Raw genomic sequence first — 19,234 nt, 5'->3', positions numbered from 1 at the left:
ACCTAAAACTAACCTAAATTAACAACATATTCTAGGATTGTCGTAGAGAAAGGTTACAGCAAGAACAGTTGAAACCAATTGAAACTTTAACCTCTTGTTTTCTGTACTGCTTTTTTAAGTGGAGAAGTTTTAGTGCTTATTTTTGCCATACATTGCTAGTACAAAGACCGCGCTGGAACAAGAGTAATATCCAAGAAGTGAAAAAGCACAGAATGAAAATCTCTTAGATAGTACATACGTTATTAATCGTCACCATAATTTCTACTGTTTTCGGAACAACTGGATGCGCTTTATAAATTCTGGAAGCTTGAATATTCCGTTTCTGTAGAACTCGATTCGAGCCACTTGGAGGATTCGATATACCATAGCTTCCACCTCCATGTTCCTGTTGTACGTATGCATTAGTAGCATCTTATTCCTGACGAATCTTAGCAGGTGATAGTCAGACGGGACAATCGTTGGACTGTAATTAGGCGAAGTAGGGAGGGTTTTCCGTCTTCATGGAATATGCCATGTATGAACTAGTATTATGTTGTTGGAGAATAGCACGATCTAGCCTGTTTGGATGTTTATTATGTATTCAAGGTTTCGTTATGCGAGCTCGTATCATGCTACATTTACGATTCCTTTTTGGTTGAGAAAATCTACTAGAAAAATGCCTTTTCTTATACTGTAGTACAGGATACTGCTTATACTGTATTTAAAAATATAAAAACGAGAACGTTAGACAACTATGGGGATGCCGATTTATTTATTTAATTTATTTATTTATTTATTTTTAATAACTTGGTCATAAATGATAGTGTCGCGGATCAGAGAAAATTTACTTACTTACTCATGAAAATTCGTAGAAATAAATATCAGAATTTCATGTGAACCATGTCCATGAATTCAAACACAGATTTATTATATGTTGGCACCGTTGGAACAAATGGTTGGACTGTGTTATAAAGTAATGTATACCAGTGTACCCTACTGTGTATACATTTTAGGGAATATGACATGTCTATGAGAGCTCTCGTCACGTTTTGAAATACTCTCCTATCAATGTGACAGAATAATAATCTCGTATCTATTGTGACACGTTTCGTGTGCTTTCGTTTCAGATACTTATGCATGGACGAAGCAGATAGAATGATAGATATGGGCTTCGAAGAAGATGTCAGAACAATATTTTCATTTTTTAAGGTATGTACTAATCATTGTTAAAATTATTGAGTTATCCCGTGGCAAATAATCCAGCATTTGTTGATTGATCATCTCGGATTTTTCTCTGTAATTACCGCAGTAGAATAGAAGGTTTAAAACCACAATTATTTTCCTCCAACAGTGGGGGTTGTCGTCTTTATCTACATCGCCATTTTTAGTGTTGGTAAATATTAGGTTTGTCTGAAAGGTATTAAGCCTTTGAAGATTAAAATTGAGAATACATTTATTGTGATTTGAAAGTAGAATTATAAAACCACATATGCGCCATTTTGTTCGAAAATTTTTTCACATTGTACCGGCAACACCATAATCATGTCATTATAGAAGCTCTGTGGTTTTTGGTCAAAATATCATTACACGTGGATTTCATAGGCCTCGTTACAAAGTAACTTCACACCATTGTGGTAGTTATGCAGTGACCGAAAGACTGACAATGACGGTGACAGATCAGGGCTATACGGTGGATGCATTAAAACCTTCCAACCAAGTTTTCTCAATTTCTGAATGTTGTAAAAATATATGCAATCTACCATTGTCAGCATGGTATACGACACCTTTTTATGTTGACCAGCTCTGGTCGCTCCTGTTCTTTCTTTTTGACTTGCTAGATGGACTCACGTTAAATTATTGACAACACAGATTCAAGTCTATCGTTCTATTCGGCGGCAGCAGCTCGTGATGTATGGTGCTCTTCCAGTCCTACCAAACCAAACATAACCTTCCAGGCATCCGTGTGGGCTTTGCCACACTCCTCGCTTCAACTACGATCTTCTTCGCACGTTTTCGTCGTAGGTTATCCACTTGTTATCACTCGTGATCAACTACTTCAGAAATAGCTCGAACTCATTACGTTTCAGCAGAGATTAGCAGATAGAAATTCGATCGAATGAATGTTTTTGAGTCAGATTATGTGACACCCAAACGTCGAGCATCTTTTCGTAGCCAGTTTACTTCAGATGGCTTATTACTGTTTGGTAATGGATGTTTAGGTCATCGCCGATATCATGACTCCTTACATGCCGGTCTTGCTTAACTTTTGCAAGAATATCGTCTACTTTTGCTGTGATTGGTCATCCGTTGCGAGGAGCATCTTGGACATCAAAATTTCCGGAGCGAAACGACTGAATCTTTTGACTGTTGCTTTCGATAACGTATCTTGCCCATAAACAGTACAAATTTCTTCACGGACCTGTGCAGTTTTGCGGAAAGTTCATTCATTTCCATTCTTCACATCTGGCTATAAAAATTCTATCATCTTTTGCAGATCTACTAGCTTCAACTATTAGCTGTCAAATGACTTCAGGAATGACTCACTGATATATGGTGACTCATATAGCCTGAAATTTGAGACACTAACGTCATCTCGTGCGCTAAAGACTCAATACTTTTTTGAGTACCTAATATTCATGTGAAATGGAATATCCCATGATCATGGTAGAAAGCTGAAGCAATTAATTGTTTTAATCATTTTTCAGAATATATTAACTTTATTACATCTTGCTTATCAGGTGAATTGTAAACCTGAAATTAGGTTTTAGAATATTAGAATAACTTTTGGTTGCTCTCGCGGTGAGCCACTATAATTTTGTAACCTCGTCAATCCCGCCGTAATTTGTGATTTCTCAGTAACTACTGAGACGAATTAGATTAAAATTACCATCAAAGTGTTGAAATATAAGAGGGCACAAAGTGCTCATTAGTTGACACTGTCCGTTAGGAAAAAGAGGAATTTGTATGTGCAGATATTATGGGATATGATTATTAGATTGAGATAGATATTGAGTTAGTTTTACGAAGATTTTTGAGATACTAGGAAGAGGATTATCACGATACAAATTTTGATTATTAAGAGTAAGATATTAAGATACAGATGATACTCATATATGATTTAATGAGTATATAAACGAGTACAGATTAAGAATAAAGGGATGTTAATGAATATGTGGTAACAGTGATTTAAGGATTTCGAGATCAAACTTAGAATATTATATAGAGAGATATAAGTGTGCTAAGGTAATTTTGAATTAATTAAACAACTTTGGTGCAGTCGGTATTTCAAGAACATTACTTGTCACAATGTCAGCAATTTCCAATTTTCCTCCATTCAGTGTTGAGACTGATAAGTTGCAGTTATACTTGGACAGGTTCGAACATTTGTGTATAGCCTCACATATTTAAGATGAAAGGAAAGTGTCAACATTTATAACGGTAATGGGTCCCGAGGCTTACGAACAGTTATGCAATATCTGTTGGCCGGATTCTCCATCCGATAAATCATACACAGAACTTAAGGAACAAATGAAAATTTATTATGCTTCTAAAGTGAACATAATATCTGAGCGTTATCAATTCCATACATTGCGACAGAAGCCTTATCAATCAATAACTAATTTTGTCCTGGAGCTTAAGAAGCAGTCTTCTTATTGTGAATTTAAGTGTTGCGTAGATGAAAATATGAGAGACCAATTTGTGTTCGGAGTTCCCGTACACACCGTAAACTGCTTAACACCAAAGAATTAACATTTCAAAAAGCAATAGACATAGCTCTCCTTATGGAAAGTACAGATAATCAATTGCGTTTATACAAGTCTAACAGGGATAATGTCTTGAATGCGATGCAAACTACCAGAAATCGATTGTCGAAAATGAAAAGTAGGCCCATGTCAACGTCCAGCTCAAGTTCCGGAGCATCGAAAGAATCACCAAAAGCTTCTCGTTGTGGTTATTGTAGATTGAAACATAAAAGCGGAGCATGTCCGGCATGGGGAAAACAATGTTTAAAATGTGGTCGGATGAATCATTTTGCATTGGCATGTCGTTACAATACATTTACTTCCAAGTCTAATCAGCAACAAGCACTGGTAGCGGAGGACAGGCTAGCACTGGATCAGGATGAAACAAGGCAGGAACAGCAAGAACTAATCAACTTGGCAAATATAATGCATTTAGATTCAGTATCAGGTGGGACAAGCGATGAGCATTCATTATCTGTTAGTGAGTTTCAAGGAGGAATGTCTGAATTAGTATTCTATGATCCGAGAGATCTGAAGAAAGCGGAGAATTCGTACGTTAAGAAAGAAATGTCAGTTGAGTTAATAGCTGACAGGCCACAAGTACCTATGCATGATCTTGTCCAAGGAAGCATTGATCAGTACCAGGTTTTGGGCATTATGCAGGACCAGTTAGATGAGTCTCCGAAGAGATCGAAACGTGTATGGAAAAAATGGTTTAATAAAAGTAAGGAGAGAAGTGAGAAGGCAACATCTAGGAATCAAAGGAACATAAGATATGAAGATCAAAAGGACATAAGATATGAGGATGCTGCAACTGAGAAGGATATCGTTAAGTCTAACAAGATGTGTGATTTGGAGGAGTTGATTAAACATATCACGGAAAAACAAAACTAAATGCAGGCACATGCACCTTCTGTTTGCGAGATGGTATGAAAGGAAGAAAAAGAAGCAGTTCGAAGACTGGCCAACAAATTAACTTTATTCGAATTCTTAAGTATCATTGTATAGTATTTTAAAATTTTTTTCTCTTTCACGTAAATATTGGAATATAAGAGGGCACAAAGTGCTCATTAATTGACACTGTCCGTTAGGAAAAAGAGGAATTTGTATGTGTGAGATATTATGGGATATGATTGTTAGATTGAGATGCATATTGAGTTAGTTTTACGAAGATTATTGAAGTACTAGGAAGAGGATTAACATGATACAAATTTTGATTATTAAGAGTAAGATATTAAGATACAGATGATACTCGTATATGATTTAATGAGTATATGAACGAGTACAGATTAAGAATAAAGGGATGTTAATGGATATGTGATAACAGTGATTTAAGGATTTCGAGATCACTCTTAGAATATTATATATAGAGATATAAGTGTGCTAAGCGTAATTTTGAATTAATTGATTTTTGGGACTTAACACAAAGTAATCGATAGCCTACTGAATTTAATTGAGATCGGTCTAAGTAGAAACCCAATCCCGTGAAACATATTAAAAATTATCTGAAGATAAACATGACGGTACACCAGACAGCGGGCAATATACGACGCTTTCAGACTGTTATGGTACTGAAAATAATTTATATTTTCTGATTGGCATGTAAACATTTGAAGAAAAATATACCTTTAAGCTGTATATAGAATTTCAGGTAACTTTAATCAAATCAGTTTCAGAGAAAAGTCTCAGATTTATGCTTACTTGAAGAACATGAAATTATCAAAAACTATATATAGGTCACTGTTGGGCTTTGTTCCTGGAGTAGAAGTTATCAAGATTGGAATGATTTTTTCGGTATAATTATTATTATTATTATTTTAAGTAACTTGAGGGAAATAGTTAAATTTGCAACTTGTTGTGTCCTACTGTAATTTTCTTAAACGATTTCAGTAGATTCGCTTGTTATTCTCAGTAGGTTAGATTCCTTTACTGGAAAATCATTTCACAGCGTTTTTCCGCTTTTGTATGGATAGAATTGAAGAAATTAGAGTAAGATCACGAAAAATAATAAAATAAAACTCTTTGGATGGAGTACGATTTTCTGTAAAAATTTAAAACGAAAACTATTCTTCTTAAAGATCCACGAGAAGGGCGATAGCTTTCATACGTACTACGATACACTTGTTACTGTAAATTTCACTTTAACAGAATTTTTGAATCATTCAGTGATGATTGAAGACTACGTTTACTATTAATATGTTGAAGGTTATGAATATTAAATATTTTATAAGCTATATACACCAGAAACTCGCTTTGATAACAAACTATAGATTGCTGTTATTTTGAATTGTATTTGCAGCTAAAGTGCATAATCATCTGTATTTAACTAATGTGTACAAGAGGAGTCCAATAAGTTATCTATCTATCCAGGAAGGAATGCAGGCAGGCATAACTGGTCATCACTGTTATTCGATGTAGACCCCATGGTGGTCTATGCACAGTCGCCACTTTGTGGGCAGCGAAGAAATCCCAGAGAAAAAATGGCCTGCAAACCACTGGGAAACAGCCTGTTGGGCCTCATTTTCCGACGAAAAACGTTGTCTCTGCAGGTGTTTCTTTAGGTGTCGGAAGAGGAAATAGTCACTAGGAGCCATGTCGGGACTGTAGGGAGGATGATTCAACGCTTGGAAACCACAGTCAGCAATGGCAGCAGCCTAAACCTTCCGGGCTGTCACACAAACATTCGCTACACGGCGTCGCGGCCACTGCGTTGCTCCGACTGACCTCAAATTGCGCAGCGGGGTTCCCCACAGGGGCCTTGGTGTGCATGTCAGGGGTCATTATGCTCTGCCCCTTCCTTCCTGTCTAGCTAGATAATTTACTCGACCCCCCTCGTAATAGATGGTGGAAGTTTGATTACCAAATATGTATAATCTCGAACTGAATATGAAAAAACAATGTTAATAATTTTCCAGAAGTAAGGCAGAACACCATCACATAAATACAAATACGTAAAACACTGGAGTGACTTCGCTCCGTACGCTTCTCATTTCTTTCTTTTTTTTTTTCCCATCTCTTTTTCTCGCTTCTGATAAAACCTGTAGCGGAAGGTTACTTATTTGTTTTTATTTGATGAATGATCAAATGGCTACAATATAGAAAAACGAACCAGGATTGGTTGGTTGAATTGGAATCTGGCAACTTGAAGTGCATCTAGGCTTGTCAGACTCTTTTCAGAGGAAAAAAGGATATTTTTTTTATTATTATTATTTATTTATGTGTGATATTCAAAATTTATATACAACAGGTACATATGATTTTATGAGGAAAATGAAAACGTATAACGCAAAACTTACAAAAGGAACGTAAAATCTGGCAACCATAAGTGTATTTGGTACATTTTCCATATCAAATGAAAAATATAAGCTTTCTAAAGCTGTGCCTAAAATTCTTGTTTATTGTGTAATTTCAAGAGCTGTCTTCAAATTATAGAGATAGCTCTTGAAAGAGAGAGAAATTAAATAAAAAAATTAAATGCAGGAATCACATTTCTGTGTACATATTTTTCGTGAAGAATAAGTTGAAGCGCAGCGTTTTACGTTGAAGACAGTTAATGACAGTCCAGCCGTTTGTCAGTTATCGCAGTGGACATCTTTCAAACACAAGACGAGTAACATAATCCTAAAAAGATATGTAAAATTTAAAACTTGGTATAACTGAAAAATCTTCCAATATATACACATTCCAACCAAAAATCAAACAGTATTTATGTGTATGCTTGTGGTTGTATCTTAGTAATCATTGTCAGAACTAACCTGTTGGGAAAGTAAATATCGAGTTGGAGAGTTATAAGTTTATAATTGGCAAAGGACTGGTTCTGTAGTGCCAAGTGGTCAAATAATTGGAATTTATGGCGAATCCTAAATTACTAAGCAGCATGTAATACAGTATTAGTTGGTTATACAGATAAGAGCAAGGGAAGTTATATCGTAATATGAAAGAATGTCTTGATGTATAATGTATCATTATGTGTGGTGGGATTTTGGTAATAAGTGATATTAGCATTTGGGAGGTTTGTAGGAGTTTGAAAAATGAAATGAAATGAAATCTTTGAGTTTTACGTCCCACGGTTATGCCGGTTAGGCTAAAGGAGACGGTGATGATGAGTAATGAATGAAATGGTGGAATGAAGAAAGTGGGAGGAAACGGGAGAACCCTGACAAAACCCACGCATTGTAGGAGTTTGAGTCTGGAAATAGTAGATATCCAACATCAACAGTGGAATAACCTTAATTTCATTTTATTAGTTACGTAAACTAGAGCAGCAATCGAACGTATTGGATTAACAATCCTCATACAAAAATTGTGTATCCATGAATGCACATTTCTCTTTACATATCAAGTTATTCTTGATGAAAGATATGTAAAGAAAAAAGTATGAACGCATGGGTACCAATATTGAAATTATGTCGTAAAGAAGGTTCTTAGACTTAGCTTTGGTAAGTGCAAACTTTTCATATACTTGGTACTTTAAAAAGTTTGCTAAAAGTTGAATTCGAGATTTCAACATGCTGAATAAGTGATTCTCGAATGTCTGTGTTCCGTTTCGATATAAAGATGTTCCCATACGTAGCGGCCATACCTTCAGCGTATCCGCACCAAATTTTAAAATTGTTGTTTTTTTTAATATTATTATTATTATTAATAAGATACTGGGTGATACCAATAAAAATAAGTAACTACTCCTGAGAAGTCCTGCTCGAGAATCGGAGTAACTACACCTGGAGTAATCTCCTCCCTCAATTTCGTATCAATAAAACAAGCCACTACTCAGGTCTAGTCTGCTCGAGATTTATGAACGTTTACTCGCGCTTCCTCTGCACGTAGCACTGAGTCGTATCAATAAAAGAAGTGGTTATTCATTTCTCCGATCTGTTGGGTGGTCATTTCGTTGTGGGTAACTTATAGCGCAGTATCCTAAACGCCATGGAAGGGACAAGTAGTAACGACAGCTTCAATCAAAGTGCATTTGTGGATATTATAAAAGAGTTTCCAGTGGTACTTTCAAAGCCACAGTTACCAGAAAGTAAACGAAGGAAAGCCGAAGCTTTGAAGGTAATTACAGTGAAATGCAACGAAATATCAAAAACATCTACAAATGAGACACAAATCCAAAAGAGAATCTTTAATATCCGAACGAGCATTAAAATAATAATAATAATAATAATAATAATAATAATAATAATAATAATAATTTGAAAAAGAAAACGGGAAACAAGAAAGTAATACTGAAACCACGGGAACGAACCTCTTGGAACTGATGGATGTTGATTGAAATCCAGCAATATCAAGATTAGCACGACAAGTGCATATCACGTGTTGTCCAAGGTCTTGTCCAAGATTGTTTGGCTTAAGAACGAAATCAGACACTTGGTCCCTTTGTTTCCTTTTTTAAATAGTCCAGACAGTCACGTGCTTTAGCTCGTCCATCTGATTGCGTTTTCCACACCATACATGTCCCCTTTCACCTTGGCATAAAAAATATACATTCTCATGTATACACCCTTCCTATCAGCGTTGACTTGAGTTGATTTTGAGTTTAATGTCCTTTTCAGTAGCGAGGCTATATGAGACGGGACCCACTGATTAACTTGGAATCCGAACCATATGAGCTCCCGCCGGGAATCGAACACGGGTCTCTCATGCCAAAGGCATGTACGCTATCCGCTTAGCCACGAAGGAGCTCTTCCTATTAGCGCATTTGTCTCCAAAATACTAGGTTTCTTTATTGCCACGTGTGTATAGTCAAGTGCTCCGATAGCACCCGGAAATGTAGGAAATGTATATTGTTCTTGCCACTCTGCCTTTGCTGTTTGAATATTACACACACCTCCGGAAACAATCAATTTTCAGATTTCCAATAATCACATCCTTTACACTTGTAGTAGTCATAGACACAGTACTTTGAGCCACAACAGAATCCCCTGACATTCAGACCTGGAATCCCGGATCACTCACGTAAAGCAAGAAAACCCGCGTCTTTTCGTCATTACATAGTGCACCACCCCAAATTTCCGTTGATTCTCCTAAAAAAAATGTGCTAACTACTCTACATTTTCTTTCATGAACCTATGTTTTTTGTAATCTCCATTTGCAACATTTCTATGCAATTTGTAAGTTTTGCTACATCGCAAAACAATCATATACTCTGTCATATTTCGCACGGAGTCACCTATTTAGCTTGCTCCACAAATTTGGAGAAGTTACTAGCATCGCAAACGAGTCTTTGATTTTTATTGATATCAAACGCGGAGTAGTTACTCGGCTCGAGAATAGAGGTGTGGTTACTTCAAAAGGGCGGGGCTTCTTCGAGGTCAGCCGAGACGACTAGTGCTCAGTTCTCTTTTTATTGATACCAATGCGAGTAACTACTTCAAAATTGGGCGTAATGAGTAACTTCTCCGTTTTATTGATATCACCCACTGTGTGTGTGTGTGTGTGAGAGAGAGAGAGGGGGTGAGTTTTCATCCTAACTTTAAAAATAAGGGTAGTTTACTGAATTATAAAATTGAATGATCGCGATTTTCTCGAAAACAGCTCTAACGGGTTTGTTTATATTTCTAACGATTTTGAACAATTTTGTCAAGAATGACTTGGGCGATGTTGTTCACATTTCATGAATATTATTTCATTACTAATCTGATAGTATCATATAGCTTCGCTACTGAAAGGGACGCTAAACTGAGAATCAAATCAAATCAAATCATTGTCCTGAAAAGAACAGTCTACATAGGGGGACAGAAATATTCACTAATGATTATTCGAGAAGGGAATCTCATGTAGTATTTCATATCCCCCTCTGTGAATGGTAGAAACTGTGCATAGCTAGTATGCGAATTACCTACATAGCTAGTGTGCGAATTACCTAGGGTTATGAGAAACCCCTGTAGTACTGGATAGAAAGTTTTCCAATTTTTCATACTCAGCGTCATGTGCAATTAAGCGCGGGGAGGGGGAAAATATTTCATTTTAACTTACTTTTTCATCAAAAACATATTTATTTTTGCACCTGATACCGTAATTAGCTGAAAATGATACTGTCCCCTCCTGGAAATGATTAAAAAGTATTCCGAGCGAGGTAGAAATTCATTTGTAGGGGTTGGGGGCGCGGTGGCTCAGTGGTAGAGCGTTCACCTCTGGTGCTTGGGGTCCCAGGTTCGATCTCAGCTCGCACCGCGTGGACTTTGTGGTGGACAAATATCGTGCTCGTGGGTTTTCTCGGGTTCTCCCGTTTCCTCCCACTTTCTTCATTCCACCATTTCATTCATTTCTCATCATCATCGTCTCCTTTAGCCTAACCAGCATAACTGTGGAACGTAAAACTTAAAGATTTCATTTCATTTTTTTCATTTGTAGGGGGTATGGTTTGCAATTTTCAACTCTTATTTTTTTTCTTTTTTCTTTCGGATATACCATAAAGATCTAATGAATTCTACTAAACGTTTCAAAGCATTCTCTCACACTTCAATTGGAGGGGCCAGGACAGAAGTACTTTCTGAATAATTATCTAAATACAAGAATGCTTTTTATTAATTGTGGGTTCCGGGGAGAGGGGAGATACTAACACTAAAGAAAAGAAAAGTAATTAATTAAACTTAAAGGTCATATCTATTTGATTTGGGAGGGAGGGGACGAGAAGCGCATCATGGATCATGGGGGAATGGGGACCGCTGTTTGGTTGTAACGCCTGTAGTGTACCTTTCAATGAACAAATAAATTTAACTTTAACATAACATTTTGTGCAAAAAATAAAGTATAATTAGTGACATAAGGCTTATTGAGCAATCAACGATGTCAGTTATTTTTTTAATAATTAGATTTAAAATGCGTCAGTTCCTTCATTAAGTAAATATTTTATTTTAATGATTGTATTTATACATATTTGGACTCACACTTAAAAAAAATGATAATTCTTGATGTAAATATTGACATCAATCTAAGATATGCTTTTTTATTTTTATTATCCATATTAATCACAATTGTATATTTACCTGTGTTTCAGGGTCAGAGGCAGACGTTGTTGTTCTCAGCCACTATGCCAAAGAAAATCCAAAATTTTGCTCGTTCAGCTTTAGTGAAACCAGTAACAATTAACGTTGGAAGAGCAGGAGCCGCTTCTATGAATGTTATACAGGTAATGGAATTGGTTCATATTATAATACACCATATTGGTTCATATTATAGTAGGGTATCTCAAAAATTGTGATTTTGACTTAACACCGGTACGTTGTATGATTTTATGAGATCTACCGGTTGCTTCGCCTTCTCGTACAAGATTTGATCAAGAAGTACGGTGAATGTGTAGTTGCACAGTGCCACCTATCGATGTTGTACCCATTTCAACTAAGCCCGGTAGCCTAAACCTTTTTAGTAGTCAGTGTTGAGTTTGAACGAGTTGTGACATGTTGGCCTCCAGAGGCAGAAGAGTGAGGACGTGTTAAAGAGTGTCTGTCGCACATCAACATAAAGTTTTGTTCTAAGCCGCAAAAATATGCCAAAGAAGCACACGAAATATCAAAATCAGTATATGGCGATGAAGCGGTAACATTGAAGACTATTTACAAATGGTATGAGCGATTCAAAAACGGCAAGAAGAAGTCGGTTGAAAACTAGCGACGATCGAAACGTCCTTCGACATCAAAAACAGATGAAAACGTGCACAAAGTGGTACAAATGATTTGTTCAAACAGGCGAATGACTAATCGAGAGCTTTTCGAAGAATTAAATGTTTCGTATGGGTCCATAAAAAGCACTTTAACCGCTGATTAAATGGTTTCCTTCTTCACCACGAAAACGCACAGTGCTACACCTTGCTTTTGATCCGCGAGTTTTTGGCCGGAAAAAGTGTTCTTATCTGACCACATCCGCCTTACTCACCAGATTTAGTACAATGCGACTTCTGGCTCTTCCCAAAATTTAAAACGTGCTTAAAGGAAAACGTTTTGACACCATTCCTGACATTGAAAGGGCCGCGACAGAGCAGCTGAACGCCCTTCTAGAAGAAGAAGCCTTCCAGAAATGTTTCCAGTCATGGATTCAACGTTGGGATAAATTCATTGCTAGCCAAGGACAGTACTTTGAAGGAGATTAAATCGAATTCCATGTAAGCTTATTACTATGTTTCTAATAAAATGATTCATCGTTCTTTTTGATCACACTCGTATCTCAGAATTGAAGCCTCCATCGCCTATCGGTCTCAAATCATATTAAGATACCGGTGTTAATTCAAAACCGCAAATTTTTGAAATAAGTTTATTCCAACGACGATGTAATTTAAAGTAACAAATATTATTTGAGAAATGTGATCTTACTTTGGTACTTTTTGAAAAGTGTTTTTCATTACTTTAATATTTCATCTCCAAGTAACTAAGAAAGGATTTAAAACAAAGCAGGTAAATTACCAGGATAAATAGAGTAATTAAAAAAAAAAAAAATAGCCAACTCTGTAGGCATATGCATTGGGTGGAAAGAAGGGTTTCGATTTTATATTTATTTATTTATTTATTTTAAACTAATTATAAAAGTCCAAAGACTCTTACCTTGTCAGCTTTCCAAGGAAAGAATAGAAGTTGATTTACTCGGTCAACGATTAGGACATGAAAATAAAAATGGAACCTTAACGACCTGAATACTCTAATTAATTAGAAACAATTAATCTCTGAGCACGCTCCAGCTGTTATCTGCTTTCAGGAAAACCATCAACAAACACAATCTCTTATTTGAACTCACTACACACTCTACAGATACGATAAACACATATAAGGTCTTGCTTCTTCCAGTGTAACAATAGGTGTATTAGACCGCCTTCATTTTTGATATTTTAATATAAATTTTTGGTTAAGCAGTTGCTGTGCAAGCTTTATTCCTTCATCGAATTAAGTCTATTCGTTGTATATTCTTCGTACAGAAGCTTTTTCGCAAACCGATTGTGATTCATTTTTACAATGAACTTGAAATATTCATATTAATTGTCGCAGACATCAATGTGTACAATTGCTGCAGATTTGTTTGAGTGTACTTATCGACGCTGCTGGTGGTTTCCTTTTAGAATACTGAGGCGATGGTTCACAACGATGAATTCCATGACAGTCTGTGGAAATCTTTGAAGCTATTATGGTTCGTCGTTGTAATCGCCCAGATATCGGGTCGCTGTTCGGGCTGCCATTTATTTGTAATCGATTCTTGTCTCCGTTCGGGCTGCCATTCATTTGTAACCGTCAAGTGTATCGGGTCACTGTTCGTATACTCTTTATTAGTAATCGCCTGATCGTAGTCTGTCCTCCGTTGTCCTCCGTGGTCCTGCCAATAAGTATTCTCCTGAGATCTGGACTTACTTGGGTAGGACGATGAAGGATCTCTCTAAGATGGGATTACAAAATTGTTTCCAAATTGCTCGTCGGTCTCAATGATGAGATTAGCATTAGGCGCCGAGAGGTTCGGATGTCTCGTCTGGAAAACCTTACGGACGATCAGACGGTCATCCAGACCATAACGCACACAAACATTATTCACACGTACAACGAAAACACACTGGGTTAAATGACACCATACTTATTTATTAAAATACTATTAAAAAGAAGAATAACGAAGAGAAATGATCACAACACTTAACACTAGATATATATATAATTATTTCCATTATCAAAATCGCACTTTACTTTTCACTATATTGTAGCCCTTTATCACTTTGATTTATATATAGAAGATTATAATTGAGATGTGGCTATAAATGCTTTTCTCACACCATTGACGCACTTGGCGGATTAGCACTGGGGGAAAAGTTGCCGGGATAATCCCACGTAGTAATCTAGTTGCTGCTCCAAACAGTCCTGAAGAGTCGAGATGAGTCTTCAGCAAAATAACACAGTCTCCAAAGTGGAATGCTAATGTTGGAGGGCGCGTTTATAATTTTTTGGCACACTAGGTATATGAACCTGGGACTTATTGATTGGGGCTAGCCGTAAGAAAACGTCCTTCACCGGATAATAGCTTATGTCCCTTAGCACAATAAAGCTCAGAGTATGAAATTGAGGTCAAAAACTTTCAAATTTTGATTTTTAACAATTTTATACCCATGAGAGGATACAAGTTGGATCATTCAGATTTACCAAAGTCCTAAAGAACAATCACGATTTTTTTTTGACAATTTCAGTTTTTAAGAATGAGTCGAATGTACGTACTTCTTCTAATGAAAGACAATGGGACTTTGTTACAATCTGTTTTAGTGAACATTAAGCACAACATTCAATAACCTCCAAATTTTGAATTTTGGTAATTGGTTACCGTAGGAAATAAGCAGAACCAGCCAAATTAACATGAATCCTAGAGAACGTGTACAAAATTTTGTTATTTGTAGACTGAATATAAAATCCGTGCCAAGTGTCAAAAATAGAAAAGTTCGGGTTAATGTCAAAGTGTGGTTTATGTGCCTAACACTGCTCAGTGTAAAAAGGGGTATGTAGTATTCACTGTGGAAGTAGTTCAAATAGTCCCCGAAAGAATGTGCGTGGGTATATGTCCCATTAGTTCTGAAGTAAAATTTGGGGTTTTTACTCAACATTTTTATTTTGGAACTTAGCACGGATTTTATAATCAGTGTATATTTGGCAATTCCTCAATTCAAAGAGTGGTCCTATTTACATCACCCAGATTTTAAGAAGGAAGCATATCCTGTGAAAAGAAAATGAACACCTGTATACCATGTTAAAGGCTCATCAAAGAACATGAATTAGGACAATAACCGATCACGTGGCAATACTAATATTTGGCAATTGTTTACCTACAAAAGGAATAAGTAGAATCACCCAAATTCATAATGATATTCATTTTTAAAAGGAATGAGATACATCAACCAAGCTAACAATGATATATATTTAAGTTATAGAGAACATTTAGCAAATTTTATTTTTAACAATTCCCAAATTTAAGGAGTTGATCATGGTCCCCTTCCGAAATTTTAGAGGAGTGCGTTAATGTACCCCTGTCTCATAGAAGAGGATGAACACCTACATTTAAACCATATAACCATATAACATAAACTAATATCGAAAAGGATAAAATACGTCAAAAACCTCCTAAAGTTAAATTTTTGGCAATGTTATACCATGAAGGGGAACAAGAGGAACCACCCAAATTTACAATGGTATATATTGGGTCCCAGAGGACATTTACTAATTCTGGTTTTTTGACAATTCTCAAATATAAGGGATGGTCCTACGTACCCCTTCCAAATTTTAAGATGGTTGCACCAATGTACCCATGTCTAATGAAAGGGAATAAACGCCAGTACCCCTCATATAATCATATAATGTAATAAAGCCTCATCAGAGGGGATACGTTAGGTCAAAAATCTCCAAATTTTAAATTTTTTTCAAAGTTATACTCATGAAAGGAAACGAGGTGGACCACCCAAACTGACAGAGGTACTTACTCCGGTCCTATACTACCATACCAGATTTTTATATTTGGCAATTTCCAAATTTAATAGGGGTGGTCCTAAGTACTTCTCCCAAATTTTAGGGGTGAGCCAAGGTACCCCTGCCAAAATTTAGAGTAGGTGATCCTATGCACTCCCGAGCAGAGACCCATGGATCAGGGATCAAGAGGCACAAAATTTGCCTCAGGTGGCACACTTACTACTGCCACCGAATCTGTCCTTATGGTCTTATCGGGCATAGTGGGCGAAGTTGAGATTCTTTCCACGTGCAGAAATGGAAAGCCATTGAATTAAGCTTGTCTTTTTAGTGAACTTCGAATGAGCACACAGAGATCATTTATCCATTGCATACAGTCTCGTAAGAGATTCGCCCGGAGCACTGTCTTGAAGTGCGAGAGTCAGTTTGATTTTTACAGTGAACATATAGAACCAAAAGCTACAAGTCTATAATTCATGTCTGAACTCTCTTCCGAAGTCTATCCGTCACAACACGGTCCATTAAGCCCTGCAAGAGGAATGTTCAATCAACACAAAAAGCCGAGCGAAGTAACTCAAGTGGTAGAGCGTTGGCTTCGCACTCGGGAGGTCGTGGGTTCGAATCCCGCTGCCGACCATCCTGACTGAGGCTTTCCAGGGTTTCCCTCAGTCCTACCAGGCAAATGCCGGGATGGTACCTACTAAACAGGCCCTGGCCGATACCATTCCCAAATCCTTTCCATTGTTATTGTTGTTGTTGAATATCCAGTGTAAAATGGCCTCTGAGCTGTATCTGGTGATTGTTAAATAAATAAATAAAATAAATAAAAAGTCAAGAATAATTTTCACAAGCGCTTTAATCATAGTGGGTGATGTCTAGTACGGTCCCAAGAAGTATTCCTCAGCATCAAGGTCTTAGATCAGGGTGTCTATCGGTCACGAAAGTCACGAATGTCACGAAATCAGAAAACAGTCATTGAAGTCAAGAAATTTAGCTTTTGGGTCACGATTTTGTTTTAATCTGTACAAATATAAGTAGAGACTTGAAAATTTTGTTTTATAAAACATCAAAGTTCACCACCAAAAATGTGTGTGGTCGACTTTTGATGCTACCAAATCGCAAGCAAAGCACTCTTCTATCGCTTGCATGAAAATTCGCTCTCAAAAATGATACGAAATTTCATAGTTTGGTAAAGAAAATGTCACGAAAAAGTCACGAAATTTCATTTTGGAATTTTAGTAGACACCCTGTAGATAACGGTTCGAATGTTTGTGGACAGTTTTCTTCACCAGTAATGTCACAGGTTTCGTCTACTATATATGATTAATTGATCTCGTACAAGATAAGTCTGAGGATTGCAAAAGCTGGAATCCTTGCCATCTCATTCTAAACTGTATTAGGTGTGTGATTCCTCCTTCGTTTACAGCAAGGCGGCAGTTTCAGCAACGACATATAATTCCGCTTAACACCATCGTGTCCTCTAACAGCCAAGCCCTGACGGTATAGAAATAACGGAGATTTGAACATGACTGTAAAACTTGCAGTGATTCTTTATTTTACGTAAAATATAAATATGTGTGAATGCTTCGAATAAACATAAGAAACATATTTGGTCAAAAATCGAATATTTTTTTTACGAAATTTATTGTAGAACATTTTTTTTTTTTTTTTAATCCCGGAGAGGTAGACTAGTTCTTGATTGATTTTAAGTCCAAACATATGGATGATTGTCAAAGGTTAAATATATTATGTCATATTAACATATATTTAAATGAAAGTTATCATGTAGCACATTTTTAAAATTTGAGATCCGAGATATCCACCTAAGATTAGGGGCTAAATTCACTATTCATTCTTGACTGATTTTAATCTCACGTACTGGGAAGTGTGAAAAAACCTGTATGAAAATATTGCTTCACCATAGGATGTGTATATATATATATATATATATATATATATATATATATATATATATATATATATTATGAGAGTTATTGTGAACTAGAAAAACAAATAACTGACAAAGCAACGTTTATTTTAAAATAATACTGTATGATAGTTTTGCCAACAACTGAAAATATTGGCTTCAACAGACACTGTCTGCCGAAGCCAATATGTTCACTTAATTGTCAAGACAGTGTCTGATGAAGCCACTATGTTCAGTTAGTTGGTGAAACTGTCGCATAGTTATTATTTTAAAATAAACGTTGCTTTGGGTAGTGATTTGTTTTTCTAGTGCGAGTTATTTAAGATAGCAAAGCTAATATGAACCAGTAAGTTACTGTGGAACATTTAATAAAACTGTGGAGTGGAGGGGGGGAGGAATAGAAAAAAAGTATTTCACTCATTATTCTTTATTGATTTTAACTTCACAGAAAGGGGTGATTGGGAAATGTTAAAGAAACTATACACCAAATTGCATCTATTTAGAACTGATATGATTTAATACTTTTCCTCCCTTCTCTACCCCCCCCCCCCAACTATATGTTATCAAAACCGAATAATATTTACGTAGGTTATACTGCAAAATTGTTGTATGCGTATGTGCGGTTTCATACTTTCAATATGGTATAGATATTTACCCCTTTCAACCCGTGTTGTTAATGAATTTCAACCTGAAAAAAAAAAGTTACGTTCGCCTCCCTCGTTCGTTAACTTAAAGTGCATAAATCGTGGAACGTTAATTTAAAGACTTCATTTCAGTTACAAATTCATATAACCAAACTTGACTTTTAATGATAACAGTATATGTAGTAAGAGTGTTATAAATCAAAGTTTTTTTTTCAATTCTAGGAGGTAGAATACGTGAAACAGGAAGCAAAGATCGTGTATTTATTAGAATGCCTTCAGAAGACGCCACCTCCTGTGTTAATATTTGCAGAGAAGAAACAAGATGTGGATGCCATTCATGAATATCTACTATTAAAAGGTGTGGAAGCTGTGGCCATTCATGGAGGAAAAGGTAAGAACATTGTTTTTATTATTATTATTATTATTATTATTATTATTATTATTATTATTATTATTATTATTTTATTAACATTATGTTCTCTGTGGACTTATCTTTTTATGAACTAATGTCAGACAAACCTAGAAATA

The 19,234-nt window shown here is 36.2% G+C and overlaps 1 protein-coding gene across 2 annotated transcripts in view; it reads left to right on the top strand.

Moving 5' to 3' along the window:
* abs (ATP-dependent RNA helicase abstrakt) overlaps positions 1 to 19,234 on the top strand; it is a 77,462-nt gene that overhangs the window by 27,832 nt on the left and 30,396 nt on the right. For both annotated transcript variants that reach the window (XM_081734371.1, XM_081734370.1), the window contains 3 exons: positions 1,107 to 1,188; positions 11,725 to 11,856; positions 18,929 to 19,097. In XM_081734371.1, the coding sequence (XP_081590497.1) occupies positions 1,107 to 1,188; positions 11,725 to 11,856; positions 18,929 to 19,097 (383 nt within the window). The remainder of the gene's footprint in view (positions 1 to 1,106; positions 1,189 to 11,724; positions 11,857 to 18,928; positions 19,098 to 19,234) is intronic.

This window comes from Thermobia domestica, chromosome 12 (genome assembly GCF_964235325.1).
Source record: "Thermobia domestica chromosome 12, izTheDome1.hap1.1, whole genome shotgun sequence".
Lineage (NCBI taxonomy): Eukaryota > Metazoa > Arthropoda > Insecta > Zygentoma > Lepismatidae > Thermobia > Thermobia domestica.
The sequence above is the reverse complement of the archived record's forward strand: the minus strand, read 5'-3'. Positions and strand labels throughout refer to the sequence as shown.